Source organism: Mesoplodon bidens (genome assembly GCF_964165515.1).
Source record: "Mesoplodon bidens genome assembly, chromosome: 8".
NCBI lineage: Eukaryota > Metazoa > Chordata > Mammalia > Artiodactyla > Ziphiidae > Mesoplodon > Mesoplodon bidens.
In genome coordinates this window covers 27,159,881-27,184,273 of record NC_138165.1, presented here as the reverse complement: position 1 = coordinate 27,184,273, position 24,393 = coordinate 27,159,881, and the positions used below count along the sequence as shown (strand labels likewise).

Below are 24,393 nucleotides of genomic sequence, written 5' to 3'. Positions count from 1 at the left end.
CCAGGAATAGGGATTGAATTCTATGATATGAATTCAGGGAACATCTGTGGAGGACCGTCTTGTCTACTGACATGAACCTTCATGGTATACACAGATTACCCACAAGGTTTTTCGAGAGTGTTATATCAGCAGAAACACGGCCAGTTTGGACTGACAGAATGAGGGAAGGCTAATGGACTTCTAAAATTCTATAGGCAGGAAACAGGCTGATAACACTATTCAGCTGCAAACTTGTGCTACCTTTCAAGAAAAAGGAAGAACAATTTTGAAGGCGGAGCTTCAGGCTCAGAGGGTGGACCCACAGGCCACAGTATTCCCAAGTCTAATGGAATATGGATTAGATTAGCTGGCTTTTGAAATTGTTTGGTACTGGTGACTTATTTCTTCCTACCATTTTCTCCCTTTTTTTTTTTTTAAATATTTGTGGAAAACACACTTCTTTTTTTTTTTTTTTTTTTTTTGGCTGCCTTGGGTCTTGGTTGCTGCGTGTGGGCTTTCTCTAGTTGAGACGAGCGCGGGCTACTCTTCATTGCGGTGCATGGGCTTCTCATTGTGGTGGCTTCTCGTGTTGCGGAGCACAGGCTCTAGAGCGCAGGCTCAGTAGTTGTGGCGCACGGGCTTAGATGCTCCACGGCATGTGGGATCTTCCCAGATCAGGGCTAGAACCTGTGTTCCCTGCATTGGCAGGCGGATTCTTAAACACTGCGCCACCAGGGAAGTCCCCCCAAATCATATATTTTAGACTTGTTCTGCTCCTGGGCATTCCTATTTAAAGATATTGAAGCCAACTTTTTCAAGGCTTTAACTAACTTTAAATTTCTGACTTAAGCCTTTTGCCAACCTTGTGTCCCACCCTTTTATTGTAAAACCTTCTCTCATTACTTGCGTTGGTTGATTTGCCCCCTTTTATTATTATTATTATTTTTTTTGGTTTTCTTTTATTGTAAAGGACTTGCCCAAAGTCCCACAACTAGTATCAATAAATGATTCGTATTGTACATGGGAGAGAATCACTTAGTCGTAGTATGCATAATATATAGTAATACCCTCTTAAAAGATGTGATTATAGAACTGTTTATGACCTGTTCTAAATGGGACCAGGCGCTTGTGCTTATTAGTTTTTATTTCTGTTTTTTACAATGTGGATTTATTTTTGCCTGCTCCCATACTTCTACGCTATTAGCTCTCAATTTGCTGCTGGTGTGAGGGACTTTTCCTCTTGCAAATAGTCCCCTTATGGGAAAAATACCATATTAGTAAACTTAATGGAATTGTAACATGAATCGTATATAGCATAAAGAGGTCTAAAATAGTCTCTTATATCCGTTATTCAAACTTCAGTGTCAGAAATACTTTGAGCACTTACTTTTTTTTGTTCCCATTTCCCACTCTGTTTGAGACGCCTAAGCTTGTCAGATAAATAATATGTAACTGCACTTAATATTTGTTTTATTCAGTGGTTTGTGTCCCTTGGAAATTTTTGAAAATTTGCACATATAAAAGTGATTCTGAATAATACTGTAGTTGTGGTGATTTGATACTTGAAAAGATTTAATCTTAGATAAACTAGCATTTAACACAGACTTAGTAAAATGGAGCTTTTTATAATCAAATGTTTCTTATTAGATTGTTAAATTTTCAAGCCCTCTAGATACTCTTTAAAAATGCAGTGGTGGGGCCTCCCTGGTGGCGCAGTGGTTGAGAGTCCGCCTGCCGATGCAGGGGATACGGGTTCGTGCCCCGGTCTGGGAGGATCCCATATGCCGCGGAGCGGCTGGGCCCGTGAGCCATGGCCGCTGGGCCTGCGCATCCGGAGCCTGTGCTCCGCAACGGGAGAGGCCACAAGAGTGAGAGGCCCGCATACCGCAAAAAAAAAAAAAAAAAAAAAATGCAGTGGTGGGTTTTTTTTCTTGTGTTGTACAAAATTCACTTTTGTTTGAGGGGTTTGCTGGTTTGGGGTTTTTTGTTTTGTTTTGTTTTTTAAGTTCCGGCTGGTAGTGCTGAATTGATTTCTTCCAAAGGAACTATTGACTTACTTATTGATGAATCTTTCAAATATTATGTGCAGTGAAAATAGCTATGTATTTGCATTGACTTCTAATTGTTCCATTCTTGAAAACCAGCTTTCTCCATTTAGAAGTACTGTGTTAGGAGTAAGGAATCCATCTTTTATAATGCCTTTTTGTAGGACTATTTATTTGCTTCATGGTCGAAGATCATTTATTTAAATTACATATTCAAGCAGAGACCTCTTTTTCCCCTTATAAAAAAAGAATGGGTAGCAGATGTGGGAGGAATGGGCTTGCCTCTTCTCAGTTTGCAGTGAGAATGTTCATTTCACAATGCCTTCTGTGTTCTTGATGCCAGGAATCTAGTGGCAAACAAAGCAAAGTCACTGCTCTCATGAAGCTTACCTTCTTGCCAAGAGGAGCAGTCAATGAACAAATATTAAATAAACAAATTAATACGTATGAAAATACGTTAATGTATGAAGAAACATTTTGCTGGTTTCTGAATGAAGAGGAGACAGCCATGTAGTAATCTGAAGGGATCAACGTATGCAGAGGCCCTGAAATGAGAACATTCTTGGCATTTTTGTTGTCCAGAAAGATCACTGTTGTTAACTCGTTGTGGTGATGGAGAGAAAGGTAGGAGATGGTTGAAGGGGGTTGGCGAAACTAAGGTCATATGGAGTAAGAGTAGTTGATAGCCTTTGGAGGTTTTAAGTAGGTGGGGGTTATATGATAGGGTTTATATTTTTAAAAGATGATTCTGGCTGCTGTGCAGAGCACACACTGTAGGGGGCAAGAGTGAAAGAAGGGAGACCAGAATGTTGCAGTGTTACGGGCCACACTGCATTTAGTTGTCTGGTTGAGGATATATCTTTGGAGGTAGAGCCAGTAGCATTTGCTGTTGAATTAAATGTGATTGATGAGGGAAAGAGGAACGAGGAGGATCCCATTGCTTAAGCAGTAGTGGTACTATTCACTGAGATGGGGAAGATGGGAGAAGTAGATTTAAGTGGAAAAAGCCCAAGATTTTTGTTTTAGATGTATCGTTTTGAGGTTATTATATATCATAATTGAGTTTTTGCAGACTCTACTATGTAGCATTATTTTTGCATATGAAAAATATACCACAGCAAATCTGCTTAGAAGTTATTTGCTTGTTAAAATTTTGCCATTATGTTAATCTTTCATCATCCATTCTTTTTCTTTTACATGCTCTCCAGTGGCACCTGAAATTTTTTAGTTACAATTAAGATGCCTGTAAAACATCTCCACTAGCCGTCCTCTTTAAAGACAACATTATTATTTTGAATTTTGCGATACAATAAACTTGATTATTCAGACACTGGTGGTTTGTTCATCTTATGGTTGTCCCTGATCTTTGCCTTTATCGATACCTCCTTGCCCTCTCTTGAGGTAATTTCATTGCTTTTTAGTGGAAGGGTGTGTAACTAAGATTGCTCAGTCTTGCTAACTGCTAACAATTAGGGAAAGTTTTGTTGGAGACAGTTGAAATACATAGATAAGGTTTGTATTATCTGTGAATTTCAGTCATCTATTTTATCCTTGTCTCTCATTAATATGGATTGAGTTTGAGAGTAGATGAGAGCAGATTTTTAAAATTTTCTGGATTCCTTAGGGCTTTTTTAATAGAAAAATCCTGTGTATTTATAAAAATTTAATCTTGAGGAAGTGAAAAAATAACTCTTTGGTAGACTAATAATATTTCAGTATATTCCACTATATTCTTTTTTTGATAATGGTGTCAGCATTCTTAATGAGTAATTTTTTAATGAAGTATCATAAAAAGCTTTAAAATTATGTATTTAGATTTTTATCTTGGAACTTTGTTGTGAGTTTAGGTTGCAAAACACTAATGCAGTATAAATTAACATAATGCGACCTTTGTTTTTCCAGTAGTTGAAATATTCACTCTTTTTCTCTACTCCTCTAACAATATGGAAATTTCTACAGCTTAAATATTGTCAGAGAATGTAAGATTGAGCACGTTATGTAGATATGGAGTGTTTTTGCTTGTTTTTGTAGCATATCTTGCGCAAATTATGTAGATACGGAGTTTTTTTGCTTGTTTTATAGCATATTCTTAGAATTATAGTTAATGTTAAGTCTTCACCACTTTAGCCAAGTAAAGGATAGCATATACTACTATTTAACATGGCTCTAAAATTGCTATTTCAAAAATAAAGCACCTTAGACAAATGCTACTGTTTAAGATAAGACACTAAAGAGGTAATTTGGTTTTCGAATGTGATAAGTACACGTGTACAAGTGTAAACATATTTGTATTATAGCAGACTGCCAGTTAGTCTCAGGTACATTGCTTTATGCAGTGATGAAAAATTGTAAAAATTGCTTCATGGAAACATCTCACGTGTAACAAAGTACAGAACACTGGAAATTGAGATGACCATAGTCAGAAAGTATACAATCTAAAATATTTCATCTTGAGTCGCCTAAGAGAAGACCTGAATAGAAGAGTTACTTTTATGCTTTCCTTATTAAAAAGATATTGCCAAGGGTTAGGAAAACATTTGTAAGGCATATCCTTATTAAATATATCAGGTTGTATTCTAGATTCTTGATCTAGTCAGCTTAATTTCTTATCCTTTTCTAGAACTGTATTTTTACATAATTTTACTTAAAGTTTAGAATATTCTTGAAGATAGGGAATTTTTCAGGGATCTTCAGAAACAGAATCTAAACTTTTAGCCACAAGCATTGGAACCTAAAAGGTTTTAGTTAATCTTTAATTCTACATTCAATTGAAAATGAGTATATGGGGGTTTTCTCTAGTGGTAATTTTATTGTCTGGCCAGTAATCCAATATGAAAAATGAATATTTAACTGAACTAAAATATATTTATTCTTTTAGAAAAGAGTACAGACCTGTAAGACATGACAGTTATAGGATTTTTTTTTTCTTAAAGCAGAATCCATTTAATAGAGAAATGCAGACATTTTTCCTTTGGTGGTGCAAAGTTCTGAATTCTGGGTTTGAAGAGCTGTTTGGTTTTATGTTATGTATTTTATGTAATACATATACATTTTCTCTAATGTTTTATATGTAACAGATTCCTTGTTTTTAAACTTGGCCTTTCATTCCCCTGTAAAAGTTCTTAATGTGTAAACTTGCCCAGAGCAAAATATTTATTTGAAGATATTTATTACAATAAATAGGTATCCTTTGAAGGCTGAAAGTTAAACATTAACTCTCTTTCAACTTTGTTGAGCTCAAATCTTTGGCTGCTTTATCTGCTATCTGAACTGCTACTTGAAACTTAGAGTTTCTGAGAAATCTTTGAAGTACATTTGGTGTCTGATATGTGAAGTTATTTGATCATGCTTTGCAATGCCTTGTTGAGAAGACATAGGGAAAGTTTTTAAAGTTAAAATTATATACACTGTACATGCCTTGAAGTGTTTTCTTTTAAATTGATAGATTGTAAACCTCTTTATTTAAAAGTAGTGTTTCTTGACTTTTAAAAACTTGAATTAATACTACTTTACCCATCGCTACTTTGGATTTTAATTGCCACACAACAGACCTATTAAACCTATCCCTTATTACTACACTTTCCTCTTGTAATTATTGAAATTGTACAAATTCTATAAAATATGCTTAAGATGGTCTCTTCACATTAGATAGCAGTATCAAGGAAAAATAATTTATCAAATAGTACTTTAAAAATAAGCAAAAGTGGTCCTGTCAAATGCAGTTTATCTGATCTTAGGGTGAATGGATTGTAAGGACTGGTGCACATATTAGAAATAAGCTGTTGGGCAAAATGTCGAAGAGCTATATTTTTAAATAATAGCTTTTTTTTAATAGCTATAAACAAGTTATATATAAATGTTGGTAGTACCAGAGCATTGAAAATAAAACTTGTTTGTGATAAATTCCATCCTTCGTTCTCTATCCTAAAATGTAGCTGAATGATAATAAAGTGCTATTCATCTGCAGGTGCATTGCTTCTGCTTAGTTAAAAGATGGTTGAAAGGACAGGAATTAGTAGCATGTTGTATTAGCCTTTTGTAGTGTATTTTGTCCTAAGCATCTTAATTTCCCTGTTTTGAATGCTAAGTAGCAAGGGTCTTGGTTTAGAACTAATACCCATCATGCATGTAAACGGTATGAAAGAGCTGCTTAGTAAGTTAACACAAAGTGTTCTTGTGTCAGTCCTTGTGGAAATAGATACAATACAAACATTACAGCTGAACTCACGGCAAACTCCATTAAGTAAAAACCTGGCCTCATTGTTCAGGAAAAAGTTTGAATAGAATGCAAGCTCATTTTGTTGAATGTAATGTCAGGCTTTTAGGGACTGTATTGAGGGATAAGGTTTTGTTAAGTTGAGACCAATTCATTAAGTTTTATTGCCTGGTGAGAAGCAGTAATACTTTATTGTAAGACTTCATCAAATATTCATGGTTAAAGAGAAGTAGTAAATGTATTCAATCAAGTGGTCTTTGGGGTTTTGAAAAGGATTATGAAGTCTGCTCAGCTGATAGTTTAACATTCATTGAGGTTATTTAACAAGGATAATTTTAATCTCTGAGTTTAATTTTGTTGTCCAGTCTTGCCTCTTTTTACTGTCACAAATCCAACTCTGTAAAAATTGTGCCACATTATAGGATGAGTGGATGATATATCCATTCATATAATTTATGTATTTCCTAAGTGGGTATATTTTTTATCTTAATTTTGAGTTTCGTGTATGAGGGAGTTATGACCTACTTGCTCATGGTGAGGTTGCCATTTGTTTGGTCAGACCCTAGCCTCACCTCACTACTGCTGGTGATCCTTTCATGTCTTGGATAATATACTCTCCTTGACACATGTAACATAATAAGCAGCCGTGTAAAATAATAAGCAGCCTTTTGTTTTGGCCAGTTTAAATTGTCTTGAAGGGACATGGTCAGCATTTTCTACATGATGTTAGAAATTTCTATAGGATTGCCCTCATTCTTGTAGTTGATTTCAGGCTACCCACCTCCTCTTTTTTATTTCTGTGTTATACTTGTGTTCATCTGACATTTTTGTGGCGGCATCTTGTACACATGAAACTCACCCTTTCCCAGTTCACTGTGTGTTTGCATCTTTAGTTTAACAGTGAATTGAAGTCTTGTGATATTTGTGGGTTTTGTCCATTTCAGAAAAACTAAGCATATTCAACTAAGTCAAATTTATTAATTTTTTTGTGTCCTTTAATCTCCATTCCTTAGGCAGATGATGTTGAGGGCAAAATTAGACAAATCATTCCACCTGGATTTTGCACAAACACGAATGATTTTCTTTCGTTGCTGGAAAAAGAAGTTGATTTCAAGCCATTTGGAACCTTACTTCATACATACTCTGTTCTCAGTCCAACAGGAGGAGAAAACTTTACCTTTCAGATTTATAAGGTAAAAATAAATCTAAATATTCCCTGGGTGAAAGTACCTCATTTGCCTGAAACCTGTGTCCTGTTTTGATGTGGTTTTTTCCGTGATTTATTCTAACTTCAGGAAACAAGTCTTTGTCAGCATTAAAAACAAAGATCTGTTTTGTATGTGTGTCTGTGTACACATCTTAATCTGAGACTTCTAAACACTTTCCCACAGAATAGTTTTGTGTTCTACAGACTTTCACTTACCTCTGTGATGAGTTTCACCTGACTTTTCCTGGCTTTTTCCCTAGGCTGACATGACATGTAGAGGCTTTCGAGAATATCATGAAAGGCTTCAGACCTTTTTGATGTGGTTTATTGAAACTGCTAGCTTTATTGACGTGGATGATGAAAGATGGCACTACTTTCTAGTGTAAGTACAGTTCTAAAGCAGCAGTAGACCTTATTACCTCCACAAAGCCATCATTTTAATTGTGGCGGCCCAATTATTAGGACAGTATAATGATATTTTTCCCAGGAAAGAAAAACTATTGTTTATGAGGCTTGAGTTTTCCTTCATTATGCTTAGGGAGACCTTGAGAATAGAGTTGAATAAAATGCTGTTGTCCGTTAGGGCCCTGAATGTAGGCTTAAACAGTAAAACGAGCTTTGCCTGTGTTTTCTTTTACTTGCCACCTATTCATCTTTATAATAGGCAAGTGCACTGAAGTGATGTAAAGAGGTCTGATTTATCCAAGTTGCTGCACACCAATTAAGTGAATTGTATATTCAGAACATAGCAGGTGTACCCATTGGGCCCTCACAGAGTAGCTTGCTGACACTGAAAATTCAGTCAGAGAATGGAAAAGAAAATGGACACTGCATGGGAGCGCGACTGTAATTGACCTGCTTGGCTTTCTGTTTTATCTGCAGATTTGAGAAGTATAATAAGGACGGAGCTACACTCTTTGCGACCGTAGGCTACATGACAGTCTATAATTACTATGTGTACCCAGACAAAACCCGGCCACGTGTAAGGTAATTGGCAGTATAACACGTGCCTTGTCTTTTATTTCAGAAGAAGGAACTGCTGAAGTTTCCAATACTTGTTATAATAGTGTTGATTTGTTTTAAAAAAAAATCACCATTATTCATTGGCTATGTACTGATTTATTTCATTGTTCCCTTTGAAACAGTGTGGAAGATTAAATGTTTACAGTTTTGAGCATCTCAATAATTTTTGGAATTCTTGAAGTTGGATTGAAAAAAAAATCGCACAAATTTTAAAGTGTTTATATTACTATAGTGACTTGCAATTTGTAAACCGGTCATGTGATATTTTAATATAATTTCTTTACTATAGTCAGATGCTGATATTGACTCCATTTCAAGGTCAAGGCCATGGTGCTCAACTTCTTGAAACAGTTCATAGATACTACATTGCATCTCCTTCTGTTCTTGATATTACAGGTATGTAAATTTTGATTTGTTGTTGAAAGAGCCTTTCTAAAAAATCTCTTCCTTACTAATTTTGGTTTTGTCAGAAATAACTATTTTATTTTAAATAGCAGCAGTCTCCTGAGGTCTTTTTGGAACTGTTTAAAGATGGCTTAAGATTACATTTTAAATCATAAGTCTTTGTGGGATTGGATTGCATCTCTGAGTATGAAGTGCTCATTAATTAAACAAATTGAGGATAATGAACTGAATATATAATGGGAAATCTTAGGCATATATATGTTGCAAGTGTGGTATGACTTATTTGTTCAGTTTATTTGGCAAACAGTTTATAAAGTTGATGTATCTTTTCATCTAACTTTACTGCTACTGTTAAATGATTTGGAAACTTGGGAGATACAGAAGTAATTACTAAAGTTAGTTTATATCAAAAGTTATAAATTGTTTAAGTGACACCTTCACTAGCTTAGTGACTTGTAAATTATAGAAACATAATACAAACAATAACACTTCTTTTTAGCTAAGCTCAAAATTGTTTAGCTTCTGTTTACTTATAGAGCTTGGACTTGGTACTACATGAAGGGACTTTTTTGGTGTTTTTAATCTAGAGACTTAGAGTTCACATAAGTAGTCTTTGTCTTCTCTAGTGGGTAATGTGCCAGCAGGGGTTGTTTCTGTGAAGCCTCTTAACCACTTTCTTCTGTCTACTCCAACCAATAAAGTCCTTGATACTTAGCACCAATTAGCAGATAAAGAATTTTATTTCTTAAATCTCAGTGAAGAGTCATCAATAATGGTAGCCTTTATTCATTGCAAACTGAAGTCTCTAAAGAGAAAATGCTAAACATGCTAAAGGACTTGTGAATTTGAAAACTGGGTATTGGCCTTTATTTTCAGTGTTAACATTTCTTAGCATTATAAATTACTAAAAATGCCTTATCAGCTGTTCTAAGATATTCTCCTCAATTTCCAACCCAGTCCTTTAAAAAAAGAAAAGTACAGAATTTTCTACTCTTTGGTTGTTTTAGTTGCCTATAGCTCCATTATTTTGTATTTTTTACATTTTTGTGTGTGTGTGTGTGGTATGCGGGCCTGTCTCAATGTTGTGGCCTCTCCCGTTGTGGAGCCCAGGCTCTGGAGGCGCAGGCTCAGCAGGCATGGCTCACGGGCCCAGCCGCTCTGCAGCATGTGGGATCTCCCCGGACCAGGACACGAACCCGTGTCCCCTGCATCGGCAGGCGGACTCAACCACTGCGCCACCAGGGAAGCCCTGTATATTAAACTTTTTGGATCTTTATCAGGCTCTGGATTTCCCTTTGCAATCCAGGATATTCTTTATATTGAGATGGCCTTTTGCTTACTTGACATATAGCCAGATATAGTAAAAATTAAAACTTAACCATCAATGGCCTATGTTACAGGATAGATAGGTGTTTGTGGTGTAATTGCCACCCGTTTTTTTTTTTTTTTTAGCACTTTTTTTTTTTGGCCGCGCCTCTCGGGTTGCTGGATCTTAGTTCCCCAATCAGAGATCCAACCCAGGCCCTGGCAGTGAGAGAGCCGAGTCCTAACCACTGGATTGCCAGGGAATTCCCTTTCTTAAGCACTTAAAGTAAAATACTGGAAAACAGTTCTCTATATCATGTGCCATCTTCCTTTTGAGGATGTCGGTATCGTAAGATATACAGCGTTTGAATACATATCAGTTGTATGACCTTACATATAGAATCGGTGATTTGTTTCTTCCAGAATTATGAAGAGAGGTGCATTTGGCAATAGAAATTGTTCTTGGGCTAGAATATATCTCAGTATTATTAACCTATTAGTTGTATATTAAGAGCTAATTATATCTGTCCTTTAAATGTTCCTTGTAGTACTGGAATATGTTACATGGCTTTTTAGAGTGTTATCTATAAATTTTTTATAATATGAAGTTTTTTTTTTTAATGACAGAAGAGCATTTATGTTGGTAGATGATGTACTTAACTTGGGAAAAAACTCAAGTTTTGATCCCACGTATCACCATAGGTTTATATCCAAGCAAATTTCATCTTTTAAATGCATCACTCATCTGTGAAGGATGTCACAGATTAATGGGTGTTACCATTTTAGGTTCATTTTCAGGCTGACACCTTTAGTTAAAGTGCTGAAAGATTGAGTGGTGACTTGGCCCCTTATATTAAGCTGCAAACAAAATATTATTAGTCTATAATGGCTTATTTAAAGCTAAGTGGAAATTTTTTTTGCACAATTTTTCAATATATGTGAAAATTTCAGATAAGAATGTGGCGTGAGATTTTTTAGATTTTTCTCAACTGTAATTCTTTTACCTTTGATGTGTTTTTTCCTAAAATTCTGGGGGTATATAAGTTACTTAAGTTACTTAAGCTTTCACTCATACGAAATTTTATTTTAAACTGATATTAGCAACACAGTTCTTTTTTCTAAACCAGTTCAAGAAGAGGTGGACTTGGAAAAACTGACATTGAATAAGCATGTGCCTCACTATTAGCACTTAAAAACATTTTTTTAAGAGATGCTTGCTTAAGAGTTTGTCACTTAGTAGAGATTTAATTAAAGCAGCTTTATTGAGGTATGATATACATAGCATTAAATTCATGCATTTTAAGTGTACAGTTCATTATTCTTAGTACACTTGCCTAGTTTTACAACCTGTTTTAGAATATTTCTGTCACCGTAAAAAGATTCCCTCCTGTCCATTTGCAGTCAGCCCCCATCCCCAGTCTCTTGTATTGAGGTTTGTGATCCATTTTGAGGTAATTTTTGTGCATTATGTGAGGAAAGTTTCTAACTTAATCTTCTTTACATATGGCTATCCAGTTTTCCCAGCAGTTTGTTAAAAAGACTATCTTCCCCTATTGAATTGCCTTCGTATGTTTGTTGAAAATCAGTTGCCCATAAATGTAAAGATTTATTTCTGGACTCTTTAATGATCTATGTGTATCCTTCTACCAGTACCATACCGTCTTGATTTTTTTTTTTTGAAGAAACAGAGGCTGTTTATTCAGAACGCCGTCTTGATTTTTTACTGTAGCTTTATATATGAGTTTTTTTCATGTGTGTATGTTTTGCCTTAATGATAATGCCAAGTTTAACCTGTTAAATATGTAAGCTGAATTTGTGGAGCATGTTCAGCCTGGTTGCTGTAGAATAAACAGACGTTTCTTCAAATGATTGATGAGTAGAGTTAGAAATGGGTACTGGCCCTGGCCAGGTGGGTGGGAATGGAGCAGAGAGGAGAGGCTTCAGTCAGAGGGGCCTGGCCTGGGACGAGCCATGACCCTCAGGGACCCAGGGGCACAGGCTCCCAGAAGATAGTCCCTCTCTGAGTGAGCACCCAGACGACACAGACTAGGGCTGGTTGTCGCAAACTCAGCAGCAGCTGACCCTGGTACAGCCGCCCTGGAGGTGCAATCTATGTGACCAGTGGAAACTCTTCTTACCCCACTTCTCAGACACACAATGCCCCTCCCAAAAAGGTTCCAGATTCTAAAAGCAGCAAAAACATTCAAATGGTTCCAGAAGAAATAGAGTCTTCATCTTTTTGTCTCAAAGATAGCAGCTGTTCCCTCCCCGAAGCACAGTCCTCCTTTTCCCCCAAATGATTTTACATGTAAGGTAATGAAGAGGAAGCCCCATGCAGTGAGGGGCTCCTAGCTGTGAGGGGCTGCTGCAGTGGTGCCAGGGTATAGGGTGGGCAAGACAGGGCAGAGGTCCTGGCAGGGGGACCCAGTTGCCTGGTATTTCTTCCTACAAGCCATACTTACTTGTCCAGGGTGAGCGACTGTATTCATTTCCTGACAGAGTTGCATTATCATTTGTTTTCCTTTCCTCTTTCTTCCTAGCAACCTCCTGCCCCTCTTGCTTTCTGCTCTTTCTGAATGATCGATCACCAGCCAGGCAAGGCAGCCTTGGCCTGCTCCGTTTCCCCCGCTAAATACATGTTCATGTAATGCTCTTCTGCTTTTTCTTCTCAATGTCATCTTCTCTCCTTGAAAGCTCCTTTGGCCTATCTAGATCTAGTGCGTGATCTGTCTGATCGTCTGTGCCACCTGGTTGGGGTTCTTGATGTTAATGAGCCCTCCTACACCTTTGCTGGTGGTCAGCTTCATCCTCACTGTCTTCTGAAGCTAGAGATTTCTTCTTTCTGGAGTCACCTGCAGCCCCATCTCTACCCACTTTCCTTGGTCCTCTTCTTCCCTGGTCGCCTGCTTTTCAGCTTGGAGTTCTTTGTCGGTCTCCTTGGGACTCAAACACTGCCTAGCCCAGCCTTTGTGGTCCCCCTTTTGCCCTCTTTGGGCATCATGACTCCAGTGGCAGCAGAGCCTCGACCTTTATATTGAGTTTTGAAATTGGGAAGTGAAAGTCCTCTGTGTTCTTTTTCAAAATTGTTTTGTTATACAGGATCCCTTGTATTTTCATAAACATTTCTATTTGTTTTCTACTTCGTTGATCTCCACTTTAATTTTCATTATCCTTATTGCTTTGAGTTTAATTTGTTCTTTTCCTAGTGAAGATTGAAGCTTAGGTTATTGACTTGATGTCCTCCTTTTCTAATATAGACATTTAAATAATACTTAAATATATATTTATATATAAATACAAGTACTGCTTTTACTGATCCATAAATTTTCATAAATTGTGCTTTCATTTCATTCAGTTCAAAATATCTTCTAATTTCCCTTGTGATTTCTTTTTGACCCATGGGTTGTTTGGAAACATGCTGTTTAATTTCCAAATATTGTGGATTCCCATATTTCCTTCTGTTGTTGATATCTAATTTAATTCCATTATTGTCAGAGAACGTGCTTTATATGACTTCAGTTATTTTTCACGTATTGAATTTTGTTTTGTGGCCTACGTAGGGGCCACAAACTTTTTCTTTAAAGGACTAGGTTGTAAATATTTTATGCTTTGCAAGCCACATAAATTCTCTGTTGCACAGTCTTACTGGTTTTTTGTGTTTTTTACAACCATTTAGAAACCAGTCTTAGTTTACATGTCAAAAAAGCAGGCCATGGATGAGATTTGACTACTGGGCCATAGTTTATAGACCCTTTGACCAACATATAGTCTATCCTGGTGAACGTTCCACATGTACTTGAAAAGAGTGTGTATCCTGCTCTTGTTGGGTGGAATGTTATATAAGTATCAGTTCAAGTTGGGTGATAGAGAGAGCTGTTGAAGTCTTCTCTGTATTTGCTGATTTTCTGTCTAGTTCTTCTATCCATTATTGAGAGGATAGTGTTGACATTTCCAACTATTTTTGTTGAATTGTCTGTTTCTCCCTTTAATTCCGTTAGCTTTTATTTCATGTATTTTGGGGTTTTCTTATTAGTTGTGTATATGTTTATAATTGTAATGTCGTCTTCATGAATTAACTTGTTGTGATAAAATGTGCCCTTTTTTCTCTTGTAATCTTTTTGTCTTAAACTATTTTTTCCCAATTTGTGTGGGGGTGGGGCGGGGTGGGTAATGTCTTAAACTCTATTTTGCCTGATACTAATATGGTCACTCCAGACCTCATATTGTTTGCATGGTATATCTTTTTTCATCCTTGACTTTCAGCCTGTCTTTGAATCTATGATGTTTCTCTTGAAGACAGCATATAGTTGGATCCTTTTTTATTCAGTCTAACAATCTCTGCCTTTTGATAGGAGTGTTTGTTTACATTTAATGTAATTATTGCTATGGTTGGAATTATGCCTGCCACTTTGCTATGTTTTCTTTTTTTCCCTTTCTTTTTGTTACTCATTCATTCATTCATTTTTATTGAAGTTTTTTTTTTTTAGTTATTTGCTTAGTGGTTGCTCTGGGGATTACAGTACGCATCTTAATTTATAACAGTCTATTCAGATTAATATTTAATTTCAGTAAAATTAATTGCTCCATCACAGTTATTCTCTCTCCCCTCCTTTGTGCTATTATTGTTACATAAATTGATATTGCCTCTTTATATCTTGTAAGCCAAACATTGGTTTTATAATTATTTTTTCATGTAATTGTCCTTTAAACTAGTTGAGAGAAAAAATATTTATTCCAGTTTTTATATTTATCTTCATAACTATTGGTGTTCTTAATTTCTTCTTGTGGACTTGAGGTACCATGTTTCTTTAGCCTAAAGAACTTCCTCAGTATTTCTTGTAAGGCAGGTCTGCTAGCAACACATTTCTTCGGTCTACTTTTCTGGGAATGTCCTTATTTCACTTTCATGTAGAAGGATAATTTTGCTGGATATAGAAATCTTCACTGACAGTATTTTTCTTTCAGTACTTTGAATATATCACCCCACTGATTTGTGGCCTCCATGGTTTCTGATGAGTTGTTTCCTCTTGCGGCTTTCAAGATTTTCTGTTTGTCTCTAGTTTTTGACAGTTTGATTATAATGTATTTAGATGTGGATCTCTTTGTGTTTTTCCTAGTTGAAGTTTGTTGAGCTTCCTGGATGTATAGATGAATGTTTTTCATCAAATTTAGGAAGGTTTTGGCCATTATTTCTTCAACTATTCTTTCTGTCTCTTTCTCTCATCTCTCTTTTTGAGACACAGATTACAGTTATGTTGGTACACTTGAATGGTTTTAATTTAAGTTTATGTCAGTCCACTTTACATTTTACAAAGCTGCAGAGTACAAGTGAGGAGGTTATTGTAGTTGCTGAAAAAAACACTGGTGGCATCTACATAAGAGAGGAATCAGAATGTCCTTCAGGTTTCTGGGTGGCTTGTATAACTCCACGGTGTGACCAGATTAATATGGAAAAGACTAAAGAATGAGATAAAGTAACTAATTACATTACAATCTTATGTTTATTTGGTGATTTTCTCTGTAGACTACAGTTGATTTCATTATCTGTACATTCCTGATAGATCATAATTTCATAACAAACTGATGCCATGACAGAATTTCACTTCTTTACCACCTTAAAGCCATGGTCATAGAATGTTTACCTAATAATTAACATGTATATGAAGTGCAGCATAGAAGCATAAAGATGGTATTTAAGTACATATGGATTGAATGAATAAGTGACTCAATCATAAAACATTACCCTTAGCTCAGACTCTTTTATAAACAGCTTTATTGAGATATGGTTAACATGTCACACAGTCCACTTATTTAAAGTGTACAGGTTTTTTTTTAAATTTAATTAATTAATTAATTAATTAATTAATTTGGCTGTGTTGGGCCTTTGTTGCTCTGTGCGGGGTTTCTCTAGTGGTGAGCAGGGGCTGCTGTTCGGTGTGGTGCACAGGCTTTTCATTGCAGTGGCTTCTCTTGTTGCAGAGCACGGGCTCTAGGCGCACGGGCTCTAGGCACGCAGGCTTCAGTAGTGGCTTGCGGGCTCAGTAGTTGTGGCTCATGGGCTCTAGGCGCAGGTTCAGTAATTGTGGCGCACTGGCTTAGTTGCTCTGTGGCATGTGGGATCTCCCCGGACCAGGGCTCGAACCCGTGTCCCCTGCACTGGCAGGCGGATTCTTAACCACTGTGCCATCAGGGAAGTCCCAAAAGTTACAAATTTTGATATAGCCCTGTTTATCTACTTTTTCTTTATTTGCTTGTGCTTTTGGTTCGTTGTCTAAGAAACCATTGGCCTAACCAAAAGTCATGAAGATTTACTCCTATGTTTTCTTCTTTGTAGTTTTACCTCTTACACTTAGGTCTATGATCCGTTTTGAGTTAATTTTTGTGTATTGTGTGAGGAAAAGGGATCCAACCAACTTCATTCTTTTTGCTGTGGAGATCCAGTTGTCCAAGTGCCATTTGTTAAAAGAGTATTCTTTCTCTCATTGAATTGTCTAGGCACCCTTCTCAAAAATTAATGGGTCATAAATGTATGGGTTTATTTTAAACTCTCAACTCAGTTCCACTGATCTACATGTCCATCCTATGTCAGTACCACACTGTCTTGATTACTATAGCTTTGTAGTAAGTTTTGAAATCAGGAAATCTGAGTCCTCTAACTTTTGTTCTTTTTCAAGGTTGTTTTGGCTATTCTGAGTTCCTTGTATCTCCATATCAGTTTTAAGATGAACTTGTTAATTTCTGCAACAAAAAAAGCCAGCTGGGATTTTGATAGGGATTGCATTGAATAATTTGTAGAGTATTGATATTTTAACAAAACTGTCTTGTGAACTATGAACTAGCCCAAACGTTAACATTCTTTGTTTCAAGTCTTCTACTGATCAGAAAATGAGGGCTCAGAGAAGTGGGGTAATTTGCCTAAAGTCCTACATCTGTGAATGACAGAACTGGGACTCAAACACATGTTCTCTGACTGCAGTATTTTTTCTACCTATCATGTTTTGATATTTTCCTTGTCCACTACTTAGTCTAATGTAGCTAACATAGACAAACATAAAGGAACATCTGTGCTATCCAGATGCAATGAAGAAAGAATCAAAATCATATTTTCATTTTATTCTCTAAATAAAAAAGATTTCTTTTGTAAAAGGAAGAATTTTTTTAATTGGGTGAAAGAAGCAAGCAGACTATAAAGGTTATTAAAGTAAGGGAGTTATAAATTGAGCTTTGGAACCCTTAGGTATCAGAAAATACTTGCTTTTGGAGTTGATTATCCAAACTTGAATCTCTTGTTTATACAGCTGCTTTAACTGAAAATAAAACTAAGGTACATATATATGATAACAAACCAGTCAAAAAGTTTACATTTGAAAAGGAATAGCTCTAATTTCACAAATAATATATATGTATTTGCAAAAGGATTGCATCTGTAATTTTATTTGACAAAGATAATAGTGCTATTGTTTGATTTATAAGGAATTATCCTTTTACATTGTAACTTTTGTATATATATATATATATATATATATAATTCTTTTAAGAATATTTGCCTTTCTAAGCTTAGCATGTTTATTGAGGTTGCAAATGATGAAGAAATTATGTTAGGTAAGGGAAATGTTATTCTGCTTTATTTCTTTAGCGGAAGATCCATCCAAAAGCTATGTGAAATTAAGAGACTTTGTGCTTGTGAAGCTTTGTCAAGATTTGCCCTGTTTTTCCCGGGAAAAGTTAATGCAAGGATTCAGTGAAGATATGGCAGTAGAGGCTCAACAGAAGTTCAAAATAAATAAGGTATTTTTAGTCTGTAGGAGGAAAACATTCAAATTTTGAAAAAAAATTTTTTAAGTACGTATGTAATTTAAACATTGCAAATACATTGAGAATACAGACCCTGAAGCCAAATTGCCTGGGGTCAAATTTGGCTTCACCACTTGCTGTTAGGGCAATTTAGTTTACCTCCTTGTGCTTCAATTTTCTCATTAATAGAATGGAAAGATAATTGATTTCATGGCTATATTAAGTGTAACAAGCAGAACAAAGATGGATAGTAGGATCCTATTTTTGCTTTTTAAGAAAATGTTTATCTAAACTGGTAAAGTAGTTAATGCCCCTGGAGACTGTATTGGTGGGGAGGAGGGTTGGAATAAAACACTTAACTTTCATTTTTTATACTTCTATATATGTTTGTTTGAATTTTAAAGTAGTAAATATCTTAAGTACAGAAAAAATAATATGGAAGTTCAGAGGAATTTGTTACATTTACGTAAGCAAGAAATCAGAGTATTTCATAGAAGGGATGCATTTGATCTAAGCCTCGAAGAATGGGTAGGTTTTGGATTATAAACGTATGAGGGATGAAGAGTATTCCAGTAATAAGGAGTAGCAATTAGTGGTGGTGGTGGGATGAATTGGGAGATTGGGATTGACATATATACACTAATATGTATAAAATAGATAACTTAATAAGAACCTGCTGTGTAAAAAAATAAATAAAACAAAATTTTTTTTAAAAAAACTAGCACTTGATACTATTGACCTCCCCTCCCTTGGCTTCTAAGGTACTACAGTTCCTGGTTTTCCACTTAACCACTGTGCTCATCTTTTTTGAGATACTGTCTACTAGCTTCTACTCTTCCGTATGCTCCCGAAATATAATTCTTCCCCGAAGTTTTTTATCCAATCCTCATTTCTTCTCATTCTACTTAATTCTACCTGGGAGAGCTCATGTAAATCTTCAATCCAAATTTTCCTCCTGAGCTCCCAAACTGTATACCAAAAGTTTACTAGTCACTGACCTTCAACAAGCAACTTAATTTGAATTGAAACTTTCTATCTTCTGCATAAAAACACTTTAATCGCTTCCTGGCTTAAAGATAAAATGTGGTTTTAGAAATAATTTATATTTCCAGACTGTATTAAACCTTTATTAATGAGAATTTATTTAATAGCTCAGCCTTTAAAAGAAAGAGAATATGAGTACATTATTGGGATTAAAACTCCTTAGTATGGCACACAGATTCCATCATAATTTGGCCCCTGCCTACCTTGCTAGCCTCAGCTTCCTACCGCTTTCCCACATGCTCTGGCTTTGCTGAACTTGTCATTTCCCAACTATGCTACAACTTTCCTCCTTTTATGTCCCTGTATATAAGCTGTTCCCTTTGCCCTTATACTCCCCTTCTCCTGTTCTTCCATCTTTGCTTGGCCAGATAGTACTCATTTTTCAGGCTCAGCTCAAGTGTTTCTTCCAGAAAGTTCAATGTTATCTTCTCAACCTCTGTATACCTGACCTCTTCCCCACTCCCAATCAATAGGTAAGTGAAATGACAGAAATAGGAGAACTATAGGCCTACTCCTTTGGCTTCAGTGTTACCCAAACTTCCTGATTCTTCTCATATTTCTTTGACTGTTTTTCTCTGTTCTCTGCTCCTTAGCTGTCACTGTACTACAGGCTTCTGACCTCTCCCCTGTCTTCACTGTGTATGTTTTCCTTGGGTGATCTTGACCATTAACTAGTCTTACGGTTTAAACTCTTGCCCTGTATACTGATATTGCTTAAATCCTTACCCTTAGACTAGAATTTTCTTCAGATTTATATGTTCTGCTGCCTCCTAAATCTCTCCTACTCTGAAAACTGTCATTCCATACCCTCCTCCACAGCCAGTCTTAACTCTTCTATATTTCTAGAATCCTTGTTCTCTTAGTATTCTTATTTGTGCTATCTCAGTTCATGCCCTCGTCTTTTTTTTTTTTTTTTTTTTTGGCTGTATTGGGTCTTCATTGCTGCACGTGGGCTTTTCTCTAGTTGATGGGCTTCTCATTGCGGTGGCTTCTCTTGTTGCGGAGCACGGGCTCTAGGCACGCAGGCTTCAGTCGTGGCTCGCGGGCACTAGAGCGCAGGCTCAGTAGTTGTGGCACACAGGCTTAGTTGCTCCGCGGCATGTGTGATCTTCCCGGACCAGGGCTCAGATTCACTCAGGTTTTATTCCCCCAGGAATCCTCTTCTAACATTTCCTCCATCCCCAGGCTGTGCTACCATAATATCCTATGCATATTTCTATCATTAAATTAACCATACCTTAGTCATTTGTGTTACCCATTAGACTGCTAGCTCCTTGAGGACAGAGATTATCTCTTTTTTTTTTTTTTTTTTGCGGTACGCAGGCCTCTCACTGTCGTGGCCTCTCCCGTTGTGGAGCACAGGCTCCGGATGCGCAGGCTCAGCAGCCATGGCTCACGGGCCCAGCCGCTCCGCGGCACGTGGGATCCTCCCGGACCGGGGCACAAACCCGTGTCCCCTGCATTGGCAGGCAGACTCTCAACCACTGCACCACCAGGGAAGCCCCAGAGATTATATCTTTTATTGCTTTTTGTCTGGTACCTAGCACAATTTCTGGCCTATGACAAATATTCAATATGTGCTGTGTTCTTTTGGGAAAGTGTTACTATTTTGTAATTTGAAATGTTCATATTTTTCTTTTGTTTGGTTTATTAGCAACATGCCAGACGGGTTTATGAAATTCTTCGACTACTGGTAACTGACATGAGTGATGCTGAACAATACAGAAGCTATAGACTGGATATTAAAAGAAGACTAATTAGCCCATATAAGGTAGGACTTTCAAGAGTCTTAAACATTATATTCTTGTCACTGTTTAAAATAAAGAAGAAAATCTAGCAAATGCCAATGTATGGGAGAGTCCAAATCGTTTTGCTAAATTAACTTTTACAAAAGTGAAAATATTCTTCCAGTTAGTTATAAGAATTCTCCCTGTCATAATTTTCCAATGTAAGCTATAAATCTGTTTCCATTCACTTAAAAACTAATCCCAAGGATAGTCTATTCATGGTTATTTTTTTCTTTCATTTGTATGCATCTTTTTAAAAACTGAATGCCCAGAATCTTCCCTAACAGAGTTATCTTGTTAGTTTTTTCTAATTGTCTTCCCATTTGTCATATATATTCTGTTTACCTTTGCACCTTTCTTCCTAAATATGGCCTTGATTGCCATTTGTAACCTCTATATTTGACCATAGCTGAAATTGCAACTTAGTGATTTTTACCTCTTTTTTTGTTATTGTTGTTGTTGTTATTCTTGCTCCATTCCCCCCGCTTTATTTCATCTCCTTTATTTTCCTCTAGCTCACAAATCTCCCCTCCTAGATCAGGTCTGGCCTCATCATCATTTGGCCGTTATTAAGGTAGATATTGTCCATGCCAGCTTGTGTGGAGGAGGATTTGCTGTGATTCAGGTAGCTGAGCAGTAATCTGATTGGAGAAAATATTCATTTATTTATTCAACAACTAATTATTGAGCACCTGACATGTGGTTGCTGCATTTGAATACACTATACCTAGAGGCTTATACAGCACAATAGCTGGGAACATAAATGACAAATTCGAATCTGTCTTAAGATCGAAGGAGAAAGTCAATTAATAACGAGTACTTAATATATCAAGTACACATAGTTCTGATTTATTTATTTATTTATTATTTATTTATTATTTTTTTTTTTTATTTTTTTGCGGTACGTGGGCCTCTCACTGTTGTGGCCTCTCCCGTTGCGGAGCACAGGCTCTGGACGCGCAGGCTCAGCGGCCATGGCTCACGGGCCCAGCCACTCCGCGGCATGTGGGATCTTCCCAGACCGGGGCATGAACCAGTGTCCCCTGCATCGGCAGGCGGACTCTCAACCACTGCGCCACCAGGGAAGCCCAGTTCTGATTTTTTAAAAAAATATATTTATTTATTTTATTTGGCTGTGCTGGGTCTTAGTTGCGGCATGTGGGATCTAGTTCCCTGACCAGGGATTGACCAGGCCCCCTGCATTGGGAGCACAGAGTCTTAGCCACGGGACCACCAGGGAAGTCCCTGATTTTTCTAAATTAATCCAAGTTTTATTTATCATCGATTCTGCTTTATAGAGCCAGTCTTTTGAATGTTGATGGTATATAGGTCGTACTACTCGTTGAATCCCAGCTCTTTTCCTTTATCACATCTTGTTTGCAGTGCAACCGTATTTCCTAATTTGTTATTGTAATTCTAAACATATCACATTCTGAATATAAAAATAATTATTTGCCTATGACTATAAATCCTTGTATCTTGAATTCATATATTTTTTTTTCTTCATAGTGCCATTTTCTTAAGCAATTTAATGGATTGATTTTCTATCTTATAAACTACCATCTGCATATAACAGGTTGTAATAAATTATAATGGTCTCTGTTCCCAAAACTTGTCCAAAGTAACATTTTATTCTTTATCAATCCTTATGTTTATCAATTCAGAAACATCAGAAAATTGGTAGAAATGGTACTTTCCAAAGACTTTGATCTTTAATATTAATTTGTTAGCTAGAAAATTTCTTTATGATGAAATTAGGCATGTAGAACAATATAATTAGGTGTTATCATGACAACATTTAAGAGTATTAAAACTTGTAGTAAAGTAAAATGATTTATTGAATTATGCATCTCAGATACTTGTGATATTTTATATAGGCAGATGTAGCAAATGAGAGAGGATGAATTCTAAGTATATATAGTAGTCATGAAGTTATGCCAAACAGTGGGAATTTCTGTAGTTCATAAAAGCAAGTATTGTCTGCTCTTAAAGAATGATGATTTTTTTATATTAAGTATCCTCACCTGTCTAGCAAGTTCACCTTATCTAAAAGACAAGCAAAGACTGGTTATTAAACTCTGTAAATTCTTAACAGCCAAAATGGGTATCACCATCCTTGCACTAAAGCTCATACACAAATTATAAATTCTTCAGATACTTGCTCAAACCCTAGTTATAGTATGCACATTTTAATGAGTTTAGTTATCCAGTATTCTTTCTCATTGAGAAAACCAAGAAATCTTGAGGGTCCTCTCCCCTACTTTGGGTTGATAGCCACAATGTGGTTGAAAACTTACCACAAACTTAGTAAAAGCCTAGAAATAGTTGAATGCCCTACAGGCATGGGAGGAGTTATATAAGATTTCTTTGTTGAATGTACGCGAGTGATTTTCTCCAATTTGTCATCCAAGTTGATACTCATATACTTTGTTGTGCTACCACAGGATTCTCAAATGCAAAATTATATTTAAGGAGGAAGTAACATTGCTTACTATTGAGTGTGATTTCAAATTTCTTTAGGTCTTAAAATGTATGCCAAATGGGGAAAGTTTGGAGTTTAGAATTTACATTTTTACTTCAACACGTTTTATGAAAAGAAATTATAATTTAGATTGTCATAAGTTATTACTGAGGTATGAAATGACTTATTGATAGCAAAGTCCACCAATTCTGTGCTGCCTTTGAGGGCTCAAATTTCCGTATCAGCTCAATCACACTGTCCCACTAAGAAATATTTTGGGTAGCTATTAGAAGGAGTTGTACCTTACTTTAATAAAAGTTCTCTAAACACTGATAATTCATTTGTATCAGTGCCAAGAAGGGATAAAAATAACCTATATTAACTAGAATCATTTTTTAAAAGCACAAAAAGAAACTCTGTCTGTAGTACAGAAGTAATTTTCAGGTGTTCAAAAAATAAATTAGAACAATTTGGCTAAAAAAAGAAAAGTTGGTACAGCTGCTTGGTTTTAGCATTAAAGTTTTTATAGTGTTTCATGGGCATATTTTAATTCATAATTGGTTTACAAGTATAAAATTTAGAATCATTATAATATCATTGGATTTGGAATCAGAAAACTCCATTTTGAGGTCTAGTTCTACCTTTTACTAATTGTGTGAGTGTCGACAGCTTATTAACATCTGGGTATTAGGCATCTCTAAAATGGAAATGCCTCCATAGTGAGGAACTGAAGAGAAAGAAATACAATGCATTGTACATGTTTTTAAAGATAATTTTTTTTTTGCGGTACGCGGGCCTCTCACTGTTGTGGCCTCTCCCGTTGCGGAGCACAGGCTCCAGATGCGCAGGCTCAGCAGCTGTGGCTCACGGGCCCAGCCGCTCCGCGGCATGTGGGATCCTCCCAGACCGGGGCACGAACCCGTGTCCCCTGCATCAGCAGGCGGACTCTCAACCACTGCGCCACCAGGGAAGCCCTAAAGATAATCTTTTGAGAAGTCTTAGGACTCGTCAATGCCTCCACACCATTATTATTTTTAAATTCTTACAAAAGAACCTTATCTCTTTAGTTCACAAAAGAGACTAGTTCAGCAGATTGAAATTAAGTAACCCTTAGAGGTGGTGGCATT

General features: G+C 36.4%; 1 protein-coding gene across 1 annotated transcript in view; it reads left to right on the top strand.

Annotated features, from left to right (window-relative positions):
* Positions 1 to 24,393, top strand: part of HAT1 (histone acetyltransferase 1) — a gene marked incomplete at its 5' end in the record, with an annotated part of 45,996 nt that overhangs the window by 17,990 nt on the left and 3,613 nt on the right. Inside the window, 6 exon segments of the mRNA XM_081242213.1 lie at positions 7,254 to 7,433; positions 7,708 to 7,829; positions 8,330 to 8,434; positions 8,760 to 8,866; positions 17,817 to 17,968; positions 20,673 to 20,789. Of these exon segments, the coding sequence (XP_081098339.1) occupies positions 7,254 to 7,433; positions 7,708 to 7,829; positions 8,330 to 8,434; positions 8,760 to 8,866; positions 17,817 to 17,968; positions 20,673 to 20,789 (783 nt within the window).